This window comes from Haliotis rubra, unplaced genomic scaffold (genome assembly GCF_003918875.1).
Source record: "Haliotis rubra isolate DU_JTF1 unplaced genomic scaffold, ASM391887v1 Scf108, whole genome shotgun sequence".
Taxonomy (NCBI): Eukaryota; Metazoa; Mollusca; class Gastropoda; order Lepetellida; family Haliotidae; genus Haliotis; species Haliotis rubra.
The window spans coordinates 1,848,482-1,863,001 of NW_025764981.1; the positions used below are offsets into that span (position 1 = coordinate 1,848,482).

The following is a 14,520-nucleotide window of genomic DNA, read 5'->3' on the forward strand; positions in this document are numbered from 1 at the left end:
CACGCTTAAGACCCGGGTTCGAGTCCCACATGGGTACAATGTGTGAAGCCCATTTCTAGTGTTCCCTGCCGTGATATTGCTGGAATATTGCTAAAAGCGGCGTAAAACCATACTCACTCACTCATTCATCGTGTCCCAGATCGATGCTCATGATGCCAAACAGTGGATTGTCTGGTCCAGAATTATTTACAGACCGCCGTCATATAGCTTGAACACAGCCGAGTACGGCGTTAAACAACAAACAATCTAAGACTGTGATTCCTGACCGTGATAACGGACTATGGTAGTTGATAGAGCCACTCCTTGAAGCTGTGTGATAAGCTTGGTGATAAACAACTCTGTGTCTTCACTTTGACCTCTAACAAAGCTGGCAGCAAGGTAAAGTTCTAATAGACCCTGCGTATCTATACCGTGGTTAAAAATAGTTTATTTTTAAATCGGGCTAGATTTCAGGGTAAAGCTTGTTTCACTTCTCACATTACAATTGAATGAGTGAGGTTTTACGCGGCTTTTAGCAATATTCCAGGAATATCAAGGCGGGAGACACCAGAAATGGGCTTCATACATTGTACCCATGTGGGAAATCGAACCCGGATCTTCGGTGTGATGAGCGAACGCTTTAACAACTAGACTACCCCACTGCCCCAACATTAAAGCTTGTAAAAGTCAGTGACTGAAACACTTTTGGAAATTACAGATGCGTTTCTGTTTTAGTGACGTATAGGTCTGTGTGGTGGTCGAACTTTGCCTTTATGAGCGATATTCGCAGGAACCTTCGGCAGCTATGGCAAACACCTTCCAGAAAAGGTCTACATGTTCATTAAATGGACCTGCTATGAGTTCCCACGAACAATGACGAAAGGCCTGTATGTTCATTAAATGGACCTGCTATGAGGACCTGCTATGAGTTCCCACGCACAATGACGAAAGGCCTGTATGTTCATTAAATGGACCTGCTATGAGTTCCCACGAACAATGACGAAAGGCCTGTATGTTCATTAAATAGACCTGCTATGAGTTCCCACGCACAATGACGAAAGGTCTGTATGTTCATTAAAAGGACCTGCTATGAGTTCCCACGAACAATGACGAAAGGCCTGTATGTTCATTAAATAGACCTGCTATGAGTTCCCACGAACAATGACGAAAGGTCTGTATGTTCATTAAAAGGACCTGCTATGAGTTCCCACGCACAATGACGAAAGGCCTGTATGTTCATTAAATGGACCTGCTATGAGTTCCCACGAACAATGACGAAAGGCCTGTATGTTCATTAAATAGACCTGCTATGAGTTCCCACGAACAATGACGAAAGGCCTGTATGTTCATTAAATAGACCTGCTATGAGTTCCCACGAACAATGACGAAAGGTCTGTATGTTCATTAAAAGGACCTGCTATGAGTTCCCACGCACAATGACGAAAGGCCTGTATGTTCATTAAATGGACCTGCTATGAGTTCCCACGAACAATGACGAAAGTGTTCATTAAGTGCACCGGATATGCTATCGCCAAAGTATCGGTCAAGACATGTTATCTGTAAACTGAAACCAGTAGCTTCAAAGAAAAAATATTCTGTAAGTTATCCGGGGTAGAAAACTGAACAAAGAAACAAAATTCATTCTGTTCTCTTTCCTCTAAAAGCATTTGGCGGAATTAAGCAAAGTTTTAAAACAATATTCATATGGATAGTAACCAAATCACTGTCAGAACCATTTTGGCTCAATGGCTAAGCTTTTTCCTCTTGTTTTTTTTAATTCAAAAACGCCGTTTGTGTACATTTTTTGTAGCAAGGATGAAGTCATTGTTTGGATACCTGTTGATGCTGTTGTTGGCGCCACGCTCTGAAGCGGCAGATTGCGCATGCGCAACATATAGCTTGCACGTGCGTTCCGGGTACAGTCTCAACGCCCCTATCATCGGATCCCTGACAAACGGTCAATGTGTGACCTTCAAAGGTGACCGACACGTTGCAGATGGCTACACCTGGGCCCACGTCGACTACAACGGAAAGGTGAATGAGTTGATTTGGTGTTTTAACGTCGGTTTAACCATTTCTGTGTAGTGGTTTCACACGTGGACGTAATGCTGGGGATGAAACAGGATTCCACGAATGATGACACCAAGTAGTTGTTGTAGTAGTAGTTGTTGTAGTCGTAGAAGTACTTGTTGTAATCGTAGTATTAGTATTGGCAGTTGTAGTAGTAGTGGTACCAGTAGGAGTTTTTGTTGTAGTAGTAAAATGAGTGAGTGAGTTAATATTTAACGTCACATCGGCAGTATTTCAGCCATACCGTGACGAGAACGATCTCTCAATTAAACCACAATAAGTATATACCATATAAACCTGTCGTCGAAGGACAGTAAAAATATAAGAATATCACAGATTTGGTTTAAACCTTGTATGTTGTACTAAAATCTATTACTGCAGAAAACAATACAAAATACAAACAGACTACTGATCGCCAGCAACTGAAGGTAGATCACCATACCAGGGACCATGGGGCCTAAAGTACTCTTGCTTCCTGCATGGACCCCAGCTGGATTTACACCATCCCCTCAGCTGTTGGCGATATTGTAGAAATTTAGCCGATCATTAAAAGAACAAATATTCTACTATTAAAACGATGAGTAGTAGTAGTAGGGCTTTGGGCCAGTACCATCGTAACCGCCGTGGCTGTTGCCAAAAGACTCCTTTTCGGGGCATAATATCCCTTGCAATAGATGCTCATGAAGGTCTGAGATGCCCCGTCTTTTACATTCTGCTTACATTGGATGCAGTGTACTATATGACTAATATCTACATTTCAGAATGGTTATGCCGCTGTCAACTGGTTGAACATTCATCCATGTGGGGGTAAGGTAGCGTCCATACTCATTGAACTTGAGGTATTCTTATTATCACCTGGGAGGCGTTACATTGAGGACGCATGGACAGAAACAGCATTGTAATGGTTTTACAAATCGACCTCAGCGCCACGACTGTCGTAGGTCTGTGTTAAAGTATGGCAGTTACGATCGTCCTAGAACTGGGGAACCTTGGACGACTCTGTAATTTATAAGCTTAAAGTTCGAGAGTACCATTACATAAAAGCGCCTGAAATGTACACTCTCGTAGAGTTGCGCTAGGTTTACGACATTGTCTAAGGCTGTTATCAAAACAATACAAAGCTACACTAAAACTGGCGTAACTAACAGTAATCTTTAAATTTTACTCGGACCATTGTCATATGTTCTGAACTTGTCAAACGTAGTTAGGTCAGATACACATACAGTAGTAATAGTGTGTGTGTGTGTGTGTGTGTGTGTGTGTGTGTGTGTGTGTACTACCAATAGAATGTTTAATAGTCTTGTCTGATGATGTTTGTGGTGCGCTGGTATTTCTCCCGTGGGGTTGTGCGTGAGCTCCGTGTCTTTTCTTTCCGAATGGTAGGCGCGAACCGTGCGATGCGCAACTCTGTACCTTGACCAATACCCATGTTTAATAGTCTTGAGCCACAGAGGAATACCAGCGCACCACAAACATCATCAGACCAGGGACCAGGCGGGTCTCTGGTCAAACATCAATATCTGCGGCACGGCTTTTGCTATTTTTAATTTGAACTTGTACATTTTTAAGGGGCTGGGCTTAATTCAAATAAGCCTCTAAGCCGCATCACACGCTCTCACACACTCACACACACACTCACACACACACTCACTCTCTCTCTCTCTCTCTCTCTCTCTCTCTCTCTCTCTCTCTATTACTACTCATACGTATCACTTACGACAACTTTGTGAATCGGTACTCTTGGCAGAGCCCAGAGCTTCTATAAAGCGAGCGTAGTGTTACCTTAGTACGTAGTTCTTAATCAAAGCACAGGAGTTACATTGGATTTAGTGCCACGATCATTTAGTTGGACGGTTCCCGGCGCAGATTCCCATTAGGTTAAGTGTGGTGGTACCTCTGTATTCATCTGCGGTGAAAGATTCTATTAAACATTCTATTGGTGGTTTGTTGTTTTACTCAGCAAAGTGCGAGCCGTATGTCAGTGGCTGGTTTGTTGTTTTACGCCGCACTCAGCAATATTCCAGCCATATGGCGGCAGTCTGTAAATAATCGAGTCTGGACCAGACAATCCAGTGATCAACAGCATGAACATCAATCTGCTCAATTGGGATAGGATGACGTGTCAACCAAGTCAGCAAGCCTGACCACCCGATCCCGTTGGTCGCCTCTTACGACAAGCATGTGTTGCTGAAGATCAATTCTAACCCGGATCTTCACGGGCAAGGAGTGATTGACGCGGATCTTCTCGTGGAACTAAGCTTAATATTGCCTATTCTTGCTATGCGACATGGCTAGCGGTGACCCCGACGTCGTGGGTCGAGGTCACGCCATCCACCGCTGGTTTGTCTGGTCCAATCACAATTGTTTACAGGGTCATGTGATGTAGCTGGATATTTGTGTCCACGTCGTAAAATAACGTTCACTCACATACTAAATCTATTTTGTTTATTTTTAGCTCATAACAACAATCTTCAGCTGAGCGGTTGCCCGCGCATCATTACACGCGCTGAGTGGGGTGCACGTGCACCTAAATACGTCATCGGCAAGATGGGAGTCACTCCGAAGTATGTGTTTGTTCACCACGGTGCCACGGCCCCGTGTTATAACGAGGCTGCCTGCAAGGCCGAGGTCCTGTCGTATCAGAGGTACCACATGGACACGCACGGTAATCGATTTAACCTTCAATATACCGCTACTAGTGGGGAAAGCATTATGAAAAACGAAAACTATGAAATAAACACAGACCCCAAAAAATATTCCCAAAACTTAAAGGCACAATGTCACACCACATTTCTCTAAAAATACATAATGCATTTCTCTCAATAATACTTACTATCAGCCCTCAGGGAAGCTACCATTTAATCTATTCCCAAAAATAATTACGTATTTAGATTACAATATAAAATTAAAACGTTCGAATGAATTAATGCAACGTTTATGGCTTACCGGTGGTTGTTTTTAACCCACGACAACACTACAATAAGCGAGATGTCTTGTATCCGTGCATTATTCAATTCAATACAGCAGAGTTTTGTCAATAACAAAAATCTGTGAAAATACTATTTGCTTATAGTTACGTTACTAATTGGTACATATGAACATTTTTCGGTTATTCAATTTCCTCATGAGTATCTGTGCGCAAGTAACTCAAAGTGAAACAAACTGTGTTTTTAAATGTAGTTTCGTATTATGAGCAAATGCTCAGCTTATCTGGAGGTCTGCAGACCTGAATGCAATAACACCTTGTACAGACGCCTTATCTTCTTTTCCTTTTTCCACCGTGCATAATTGAGGTAATGGCAAATACGAGATCAGACAAGCACATAGCTTCCATTATAACCCCTCGAATGTAGCCCAAAACATTAACCCATTTAATTTCTACAACTTTCGTCACCTCCAAAATTGAGATGAACGTGATATTCTGTGGAAATTGGATTTTAAACATCACTCACTCACACACTGTTACAAGGATAACAGCTATGGTATTGCAGGTTGGCCCGACATTGGTTACAGCTTCGTAGTCGGCGAAGACGGTCACGCATACGAAGCAAGAGGATGGGACACTATCGGCGCCCACACCTACGGTTACAACAGCGTCGGACTCGGTACGTAATTCTGGGTACCATGGCAACGTATAAACAGATGAGCGACAGTGAGGTAGGATAGTAGTCACAGTGTTCGCTGGTTACACTGGAGAACTGGGTTCATGCACGTTTTCATATGAGCGAAATATTCTTAAGTAAGACGTTAAACCCCATTTCACCTCACCTGGAATCTCAACAAAAATAGCTCACTAACTCTCCCTTGTGTTGTTCATTGTATTTGTATTCCATATTGAATTAAAAAAAATTGTGTTGTTCTGTGTTGTATTTGATTTTTATAGTGTTGCTTTGTACTGTTATATTTGTATTGTATTGTATTTGTCTGTGATGTATTTGCAGTTGTGTTGTATCGTATTTGTATAATTGTACATTGTATTTTGTACCTTTAATTTCACCGAGTTTGAATAACTGCGTGTGTGTTTCTCAAAATAAGAGCAATCACACAATCTGTTTTGCATGACTCACATTATCAAAACGCCTTCGTGATAGAGGATAAACATTGCTAGCTATGGCTTTCAAAAATGTACAAAACACAAATTTGCTGTAGTTGTTTCACCTCAGCAAAACGAGACACGTTACATATGTCGTCAACAGGTATCTGCGTCATTGGTAACTTCATGGAGAGAATCCCCAACCAAGCGGCCCTGAATACGCTGAAACAGCTGATTAACTGCGGCGTCAACAACGGCAAGATCTCCTCCACTTACATTCTACGGGGCCACCGCGACATGCCTGAAAACCAGACCGCTTGTCCTGGCCAGAAACTTTGGGAGCTCATTAAAACATGGCCGCATTATTAGCTGTCGATGAGGACTGTCATGGCCATACGTCTCTTGCCGATGTCTCCCGACTGATGCCGGAATATGACGAGTGGTGACGGGTGTAATATTGGCCAGTCACTTATATTTTGCATCTACATACGTTATCAGCTGTCGTTGAAAGTAATGTTTTGAGAAAATGTTCAAATAAGTCATGTACGCATCACAATAAAATGTTGAACATAGGTTTTGTCAGTGCCTCGCTTAGGGCCTAACGGCATTCGTGACCAACTCGTGTTATTCCGGGACAAGCCGAATTACGGAAAGGGGCGAGTGGTGACCAATGGGCCTAACGGGTGATTTCAAACAGCACACGTGAAGTTCCGCGATAGTATTGGTCTTCAGCAACCCATGCTTGTCGTAAGTAGCGACTAAGGGGATCGGGTGGTCAGGCTCGCTGACACATGTCATCATATGTAGAATCAGATGATGTTCATGATGTGAATCACTGGATAGTCTAGTCAGGACTCGAATATTTACGGACCGCCTTCATATGGCTGGTTGAGGGCAAACAAACAGAGTCTTGGCGCGTCAAGTTGATGTGGGAGGAATTGATGTAGTTAGTTGACGGGTACCACTTTCTTCGTATACTCGGACATGAAACGTGTGCCTCATAATGAAGAAGGGGCAGCGGGGTAGCCTAGTGGTTAAAGTGTTCTCTCGTCACGCGGGTTCAATTCCCACATTGTCACAATGTGTGAAGCCCATTTCTGGTGTCCCCCGCCATGATATTGCTGGAATATTGCTTAAAGCAGCGTAAAACTAAACTCACTCACTCACTCATAATAAAAAAGTTGACATCTTCCTTGTAGATGGTGACGTCACCTGGACATTCTAATCAGCAAATGAGAGATAGGCTTGTGAATCTTTGGCAGAAGCAAGAAATCGAAGCATCAGGATCAGCATATCTGGTTTGTGCATTTTGAAAACAAAAACCGGATTTTGCAGTATTGAGACTTATACTGGTCGCGCTTTGCTGTGGATATTTTACTCCCTGTTTACTATGCTGAAGTAACACTGACGCACGTATACGGTAATCAGGCATACACTGACCCCGTTTTGAAGTATACGTAATATTCGTTTGGAAAATATATCATAATTGATTTCCTTGAAAGCGAGGCTTGGTGGACATGGGGTTGAGGCTGGCTGGCTATGCACTTAGGACGATCTAAGATTCCAACCAACCATCAACTCTTCCTGGAACGACTAAGGGAGGCGACTTTGCACAGCGAACGGCGGTATGAAACTGGTTCTGTGTGTCTATGCTGTTCAAACAATGCTTCATATGATTCTTGTCAGATTAATTGGACAGGCCGACGCATCCCAATTGTGTTGGTCAATGCTCATGACGTCAATCACTGGATTGTTCCTTCCAGACTCGATCTTTTACATACAGGAGGCGGTGGGGCAGCCTAGTGGTTAAAGCGTTCGCTCGCTACGCCGAAGACCCGGTTCGATTCCTAATATCGATGTGTGAAGCCCAGTTCTGATGTCCCACGCCGTGATACTGCAGGAATATTGCTATCAGCGGCGTAAAACTAAACTCACTCACTCACTTTAACAAGTTGCATTGTTCGTCTGGTCATCCAGCCGCAAATGGGTACCCGGTAGATATTGCATCGTGAACTACCACGCTTCACGATTGTATTCTCTTTAACCACTTGGCTTCCCACCCCACCCCTATTAAAATCCAAGAGAAGAAATATAAACACACATAACATAACATATCTTTAATATCCAATATTATGATTAACATAATCATTCGCCTTGTGTGTGTTGCATGTGACCGGTCAAGCAGCTTTGTCGGTAGGACAGTAGGGACATCCGGGACAGTCCTTGCCGGAGACGTGCATCGTGGAAATCTTGTACGCCACGTCACACGGTGCAGGTTGCTTGCACAGCACCATTGGACACTGGTCGAGTTGGAACACGCCTCCCTGTAGCAGTTGCTTCTTCTTCAGGATTATCTTGAATATAGAACATCAGAGTGAGTGAGTGAGTGAGTGAGTGAGTGCGTGGGTGGGTGGGTGAGTTGGGTTTGAAGCCGCTTTGAGTAGCAAATCTTCAGGTCATGTCATGTCGTGTAATATGTTTGGTTTGTCGTCATGGGTTTGACCATGGGTACAATGTGTGAAGCCCACTTCTGGTGTCCCCCGCCGTGATGTTGTTGGAATATTGCTAAAAGCTGGGTAAAAACCAAAGTCAGTCAGTCAGTCAGTGTATTTGACATGGTGTTTACTGTTTAACGCTGTTTTTAAAAGTATTGGTTCGGTTTGCTGGACAGTCATGTCGAAGAGGTATTGGTTCGCCTGACCAGTGATGTTGGCTTGTGGCTACGTCTCGCCGGAGACTGGTGCGACTCTCCACATACGTACAATCTATGAAGTCGACATTCGTGACGTTTAAATCCAGTGACTTTCTCTCGCTCACTCACTCACTCACTCACACACTCCTCACCTTCACTCACTCATTGAGTTTCAACCAACCAACCACCTTTTTGCTCACTTTTAAACTCACTCATTCACTCAATCACTGACTTTATTTCACTCACTCACTCAAATTTTCTCACTCACTCACCGAGCCATCAGGATGACCTCCGGTGGGACACGACGGGCAACCGGTGCAGTTGAGGCCGTTCACCATGAAGTGGCTGTAGGTGTAGGGGACGCTACACTGTCCGGGGTTCATGCACATATACATAGGGCACATATGCAACTGAATAGCGTGGACAAAGGGCAGCGGCGTGCCCGATGGGACCTATGAACATGGACAAAATACATTATAAAATAATTTGTAAATTTGTACTGCGAACAACCCATACCTTTTCATGATAAGAAAGACAACATCTGTGCCCGGCTAATTGATCATTTTCACTTTCACTCCCAGCCCCATGTACAGAATACAGTCTTGAAGCGTCGTAATTCACAATGCAATACCTACCGGGTACCCATTTGCGGCCGGGTGAACAGAGGAACAATACAACTTGTTATAAATTAAAGGACACCGCATGTGCTTCAGTGCGACAGAAGCCCAAGGTGAAAACTAATCACCGTATACTGTACAAGTTTCATGCACAATTCGGCCCTATATAGGGCTCGTAAGTAGGTCACGGCACTTCGCGAGACCTTACGTTGTTTAGTACTTCCGGTGACAAACAACGTTTCATACCTTTTCGAATGGTCTCATGGTTGTCAGCTGACAGTAAGGAACCGATAATCCTTGCAGACATAAAATTTCGATCTAACCATCCTCAAATTAACCAACTATTACGACTGTCAAAAGCTGTGACAGCAACGCATGGTTGTACACTTGGCCCAGTCTAGTAAAGTCATATTTGGAACCAGAACTGGTTCTTGAATATACGAGGGCGGTGTGGTAGCCTGGTAGTTAAAGCGTTGGCTCGTCACGCCGAAGACCCGGGTTCGATTCCCCACGTGGGTACAATGTGTCAAGCCCATTTGTGGTGTCCCCGTCGTAATATTGCTAAAAGCGGCGTAAAACCATACTCACTCACTCAGTCACTCTTGAATATACGCTTGTGATCGGAAGTATGGTACCGGAAGTAAGCTGGGCCCCGTCTTGCATATCGCAAGTTGGCGCGCTCAAATGGAGGCGGGAACCAGCTTAGTACCGGAAGTAGCGTCTCGTGGGACTTACAGACCCTATTGACACTTGTCAGTTCGTGTGGGTTTTTTCAGCAGACTGAGCAAATGTTGCTATTCTAACCAATACAATAAAACGAGGTCTGAGTTCTTGATACCACCAAACAAAGATGAAAAGGGTGAAAATCGATACTTGGCGGACTAAAGCATGAAACTTTGCAAAGTGCTGGGTTATATCATGCTAAAACATATTTTTGGGGGTGCCCGATTTTTTGCCCAAATGAAAGATGGCGTCCAAGGTCCCCACAAATCAAGGATTTCACAATTCACAACACTACAGGACACACACACACACACACACACACCCGCACACACACACAGCACACACACCAAATCAAGGATTTCCAATTCTAACACTATATGACTTTTCCACGCTGGATTGTAGAAGAAAACCTTGCACAGTGCATATTTGTTTCCGGCGCGTAACGATCAACTTCAAAATCGGACCTAAGCTACTGCACTAAACAGTATATTCTATGTTGACGTACGTCTTGTGGGTCCATGGCGCACTGGTCACAGCCGCGACATCTCACGCCGTCGTGGTCGTAGTAGGTGGGGACGGTTTGCTTGCAGAACCCCACAAAAGGACATGGCAGATGAGGGCACTATAAAATAGACAAATAATGACATGATAACTTTAAAGCGACCTCGGAAGTTACTGAGATGGGGAACAATGCAAATCGTGTGTGGTGGTGACGTGCACGTGCAGTTGGGTTTAACACTGCGTTTAAGTTTATTGCACATATACAGCAACGTGCATGCACGTGTGTTTGTACACGTGTGTGCGTACGTGAGTGGGTGTCCGGACGTCCCACGCCGTGTTATATAATATTGGCCCACTGCAGGGGTGGAAATAACCCATTGCCCGACGCCTGAGTCCAGTGGTTTTTTCTGTCGGGCAAGCAAATTTGTATATCACACTGTACCGGTGTCCAGTTGACTTTCCAATATTAATTATGTTGTTTATTTAAAAACTCAACAAGAAAACGGCCGGTATAGTGGAAAAATTATCAGGGCAAGTGATTTTACATGTGCCACTGTACCGGAGTACACTAGCAATTTTAAAGTTATTTCCACCCCTGCACTGAGATATCATGCATCAGATCGACATGAATGCCCCACTCAGACACAATGTACTTACTACGAGCAGACCAGTCTTTGTGTTTTACGTGTTAATGACGAGCACCAGGCATGGCAACAATAATTAACATTTTTAACGTCTTTCGGCACACCTCCATAAGATTCCATCATCTTCTATTCTGTAGATATTTTAGTTCAGGCGTTATTTTATTGGTCATGGACAGCACATCCCAGTTTGCAGAGTAGTGTCCCTTACCCGTGACAGGATTGCTGGTGTGGGTTATAAATCTTGGATTCGACTAATCTTTGTCCATTTCAGTCAGAACCAATCTGTACTCGTGTGTTTCATAAAAATGGTTAAGTCAGTCAGTTAGTTAGTTAGTTAGTTAGACCATGGCATACCTGAAATAGTCTTAAAATGTCCTAAAGAGTGCTCTTTGTCACGTCACTTACAAAAGCTGTTCACAAAAAGGTTTCAAGAACACAAATACCTGAAATGCAACTTTTTCTCTTTGGGTTTCCTTGTACCTAGCAATATTTATATTCTATAGTTATACTTACAGTGACGTCAGCTGCACCTAAACAGAAAGAGAATAAGAGTTGTTACTTTAAAGTTCCCATTTGTCATGTTCGTTCTGAATAAATATATGGTCCATCTTGGCATCATTCGTCACCAACAAAGGTGACACATGTGTCCGGGTTAAATTTGATCTTAAAAGGGATCTGACGGGATGGTCAGGACGCTGACTTGGTTGACACGTGTCATCGTAACCCAGTTGCGTATGCTCATGATGTCAATCACTAGATTGTCTGGTCCATTGCTATCTGGTCGATATAGTTTGAATGATGCTGAATGTGATATTAAACAACACAAAAAACAGCAAAAAGAATTTTCAATACAGTGAATGATAAAAAGTGCAGAAAGATTCACGCTTCGGGTGACGTGCAACATTACGTAACAAACAAATAAATCAGGGAATTTTACGTTATATTTTATGTACGTTTCATTTTGCCTCCTTCCCAAATACTCCAACCGCCTGTAAAATCTAAGCACTAGGAACATCGCCCCCTGATCAAAGGTCAACGCACGAGAACGGCCAGTTTAGATTGTCCACAGACGCCAGGTGTTCGGGACAAGGGTCATCATGTCCTTCCCCGGTAGCACCAGTTTGAGTGAGTGAGTGAGTGAGTTTAGTTTTACGCACCCAGAATATTCCAGAACTTAACTTAAGAATCAGAATAGCGAAAAGTGCGGGTTTTAGGGACAATACTTCCATTGCTGAACATTGGAATGATAACCCCAAAAGAGGTCAACAGTGCGCTAGTGAGTTAATATTTAACTCAACATCCGCATTATTTCAGCCAACTTGTGACGAGGACAATTTCTCCATTAACAATGAGTTTAGTTTTACGCCGCACTCAGCAATATTCCAGCTATAGGGAGGCGGACTGTAAATAATCGAGTCTGGACCAGACAATCCAGTGATCAACAGCATGAGCATCAATCTACGCGATTGGGGTACAATGACATATGTCAGCCAAGTCAGCGAGCCTGACCACCCGATCCCGTTAGTCGCCTCTTACGACAAGCATGGGTTGCTGAAGACCAATTCTAACCCGGGTGCTCACGGGTTAGTGACGAATGGAACTTAAGTCACATTGTCACGTCTAAATCACGTGGTCTTGTAACGCAAAAAAACCCCCCCAAACTGGCATCAATACATCAACACAAGGTATATACTGTGAATGACGGGGATCCCTTTATAAAGCGTTAAGCGGACTTCACGCGGCGAACTAAAGTTTGACTACACATGTTTTATATGTTGTCAAACTCGCGTTTTCATACGTCAAACACTTGCTGTCAAACTTTCGTGTTATTTGAGCGTCATGTCGCTATAGGTGCGGTCACGTGACAATTTCATTGACTACGATTGGTTGTTTCTGAACAACACGAGGTTGACAACACTACACCAAGTCAAACTCGAGTTTGACAACACCGAAAGTTTGATGGAAAAGTTGGTGAGAATAGAGACCGATCCTATTTCTCGACAACAGTTTGACAACTCCGCAATGGTGTTGGTGGCGAGTTGTTGGAATGTTCACACTGTCAAACTCGAGTTTGAGAACACCTGTTGTCAAACTTTAGTTTGTCGTGTGAAGGCCGCTTTGCAAGACCATGTGGTCCAATATATTAAATAAAACACAAATGAGTTTGAGAGTGTGAACTACCCCAGCACCCGGCGAGGCGTTATAACAGACATACAACCCTACAACGGTAACGGCAGTTTAAAGGGGCACAAGGGCGAGATAATGAGGATGCTGATTCGAAAGAAAATACGTTCTTCGTGGTTTCCAGAAGGCTGGCGGTAACTCGAGAATGTAGAGAAATGTTTGGGTACTCACCGACAGCGACACAGAGAGCGAAAATAACAAGAGAGAGCAGCATTGCGAAGTGAATGAGATACTGGACAGCGGATCAGTGTGATGATAAGCTATAACAGGTGCCCTTTGATGTGAGCCGACAGGTGTGTTTAGTAGGTCAGAAAACACACCTTTGATTAATATGCCTCCACAAAACACGAACACTACCTGGAATGTATAAATCAGTTCCTCCCTTGTAAATAATAATCAGCTTGTCCAGTCCCGTATTCAGGACAATCTTGGTTTACGGACGTTCTGAAGACCGTTTCTTCGAGAAGAGGGGTTGAAATGAACAAAACTCACCGTCAAAATATAAGTATACATTTCGAAGATTTAGTTATTTTGTTGTTAATGCCGCAATCAGCAACATTCCATCTCTGTGACGGCGGTCTGTTGACTGACTGACTGAGTTTGGTTTTACGCCGCTTTTAGCAATATTCCAGCAATATCACGGCGGGGGACACCAGCAATGGGCTTCACTCATTGTACCCATGTGGTGATTCGAACCCGGGTCTTCAGCGTGACGAGCCAACGCTTTAACCACTAGACTACCCCACCGCCCCCCGGTCTGTTGAGATCGAGTCTGGGCCGAGCTATCCAATGATTGACATGATGGGATTCAATGCACGCAGTTGGAATACGATGACATGTGTCAACCAAGTGTGCCAGCCCGATCCCGTTAGTCGCCTCTTACGACAAGCAGGGGTTGGTGAAGATCAATCCCGGATCTTCACTCGTTGTAGTGAGTGAGTGAGTAAGGTTTCACGCCGCCTTTAGCAAATATTCCAGCAATATCACGGCGTTGACACCAGAAACGGGATTCACACATGGTACCCATGTGGGGAATCGAACCTGGGTCTTCACGGGTCGGTCTACTGAGACAATACG

The 14,520-nt window shown here is 43.8% G+C and overlaps 2 protein-coding genes across 2 annotated transcripts; one reads left to right on the forward strand and one right to left on the reverse strand.

Annotated features, from left to right (window-relative positions):
• Window positions 1–294: 294 nt before the first annotated feature.
• Window positions 295–6,655, forward strand: LOC124281560 (peptidoglycan-recognition protein SC1a-like). The gene is made up of 6 exons (XM_046717507.1): window positions 295–378; window positions 1,790–2,013; window positions 2,811–2,856; window positions 4,505–4,714; window positions 5,541–5,654; window positions 6,246–6,655. The coding sequence occupies exons 2-6, from the start codon at window positions 1,795–1,797 to the stop codon at window positions 6,449–6,451; spliced, it is 795 nt and encodes a 264-aa protein (XP_046573463.1). The 5' UTR covers window positions 295–378; window positions 1,790–1,794; the 3' UTR covers window positions 6,452–6,655.
• Window positions 6,656–8,184: 1,529 nt separating this feature from the next.
• LOC124281571 lies at window positions 8,185–13,717 on the reverse strand. The gene is made up of 5 exons (XM_046717518.1): window positions 13,615–13,717; window positions 11,773–11,789; window positions 10,620–10,736; window positions 9,047–9,226; window positions 8,185–8,436 (listed from the first exon to the last, which is right to left on the reverse strand). The coding sequence occupies exons 1-5, from the start codon at window positions 13,655–13,657 to the stop codon at window positions 8,260–8,262; spliced, it is 534 nt and encodes a 177-aa protein (XP_046573474.1). The 5' UTR covers window positions 13,658–13,717; the 3' UTR covers window positions 8,185–8,259.
• Window positions 13,718–14,520: the final 803 nt, after the last annotated feature.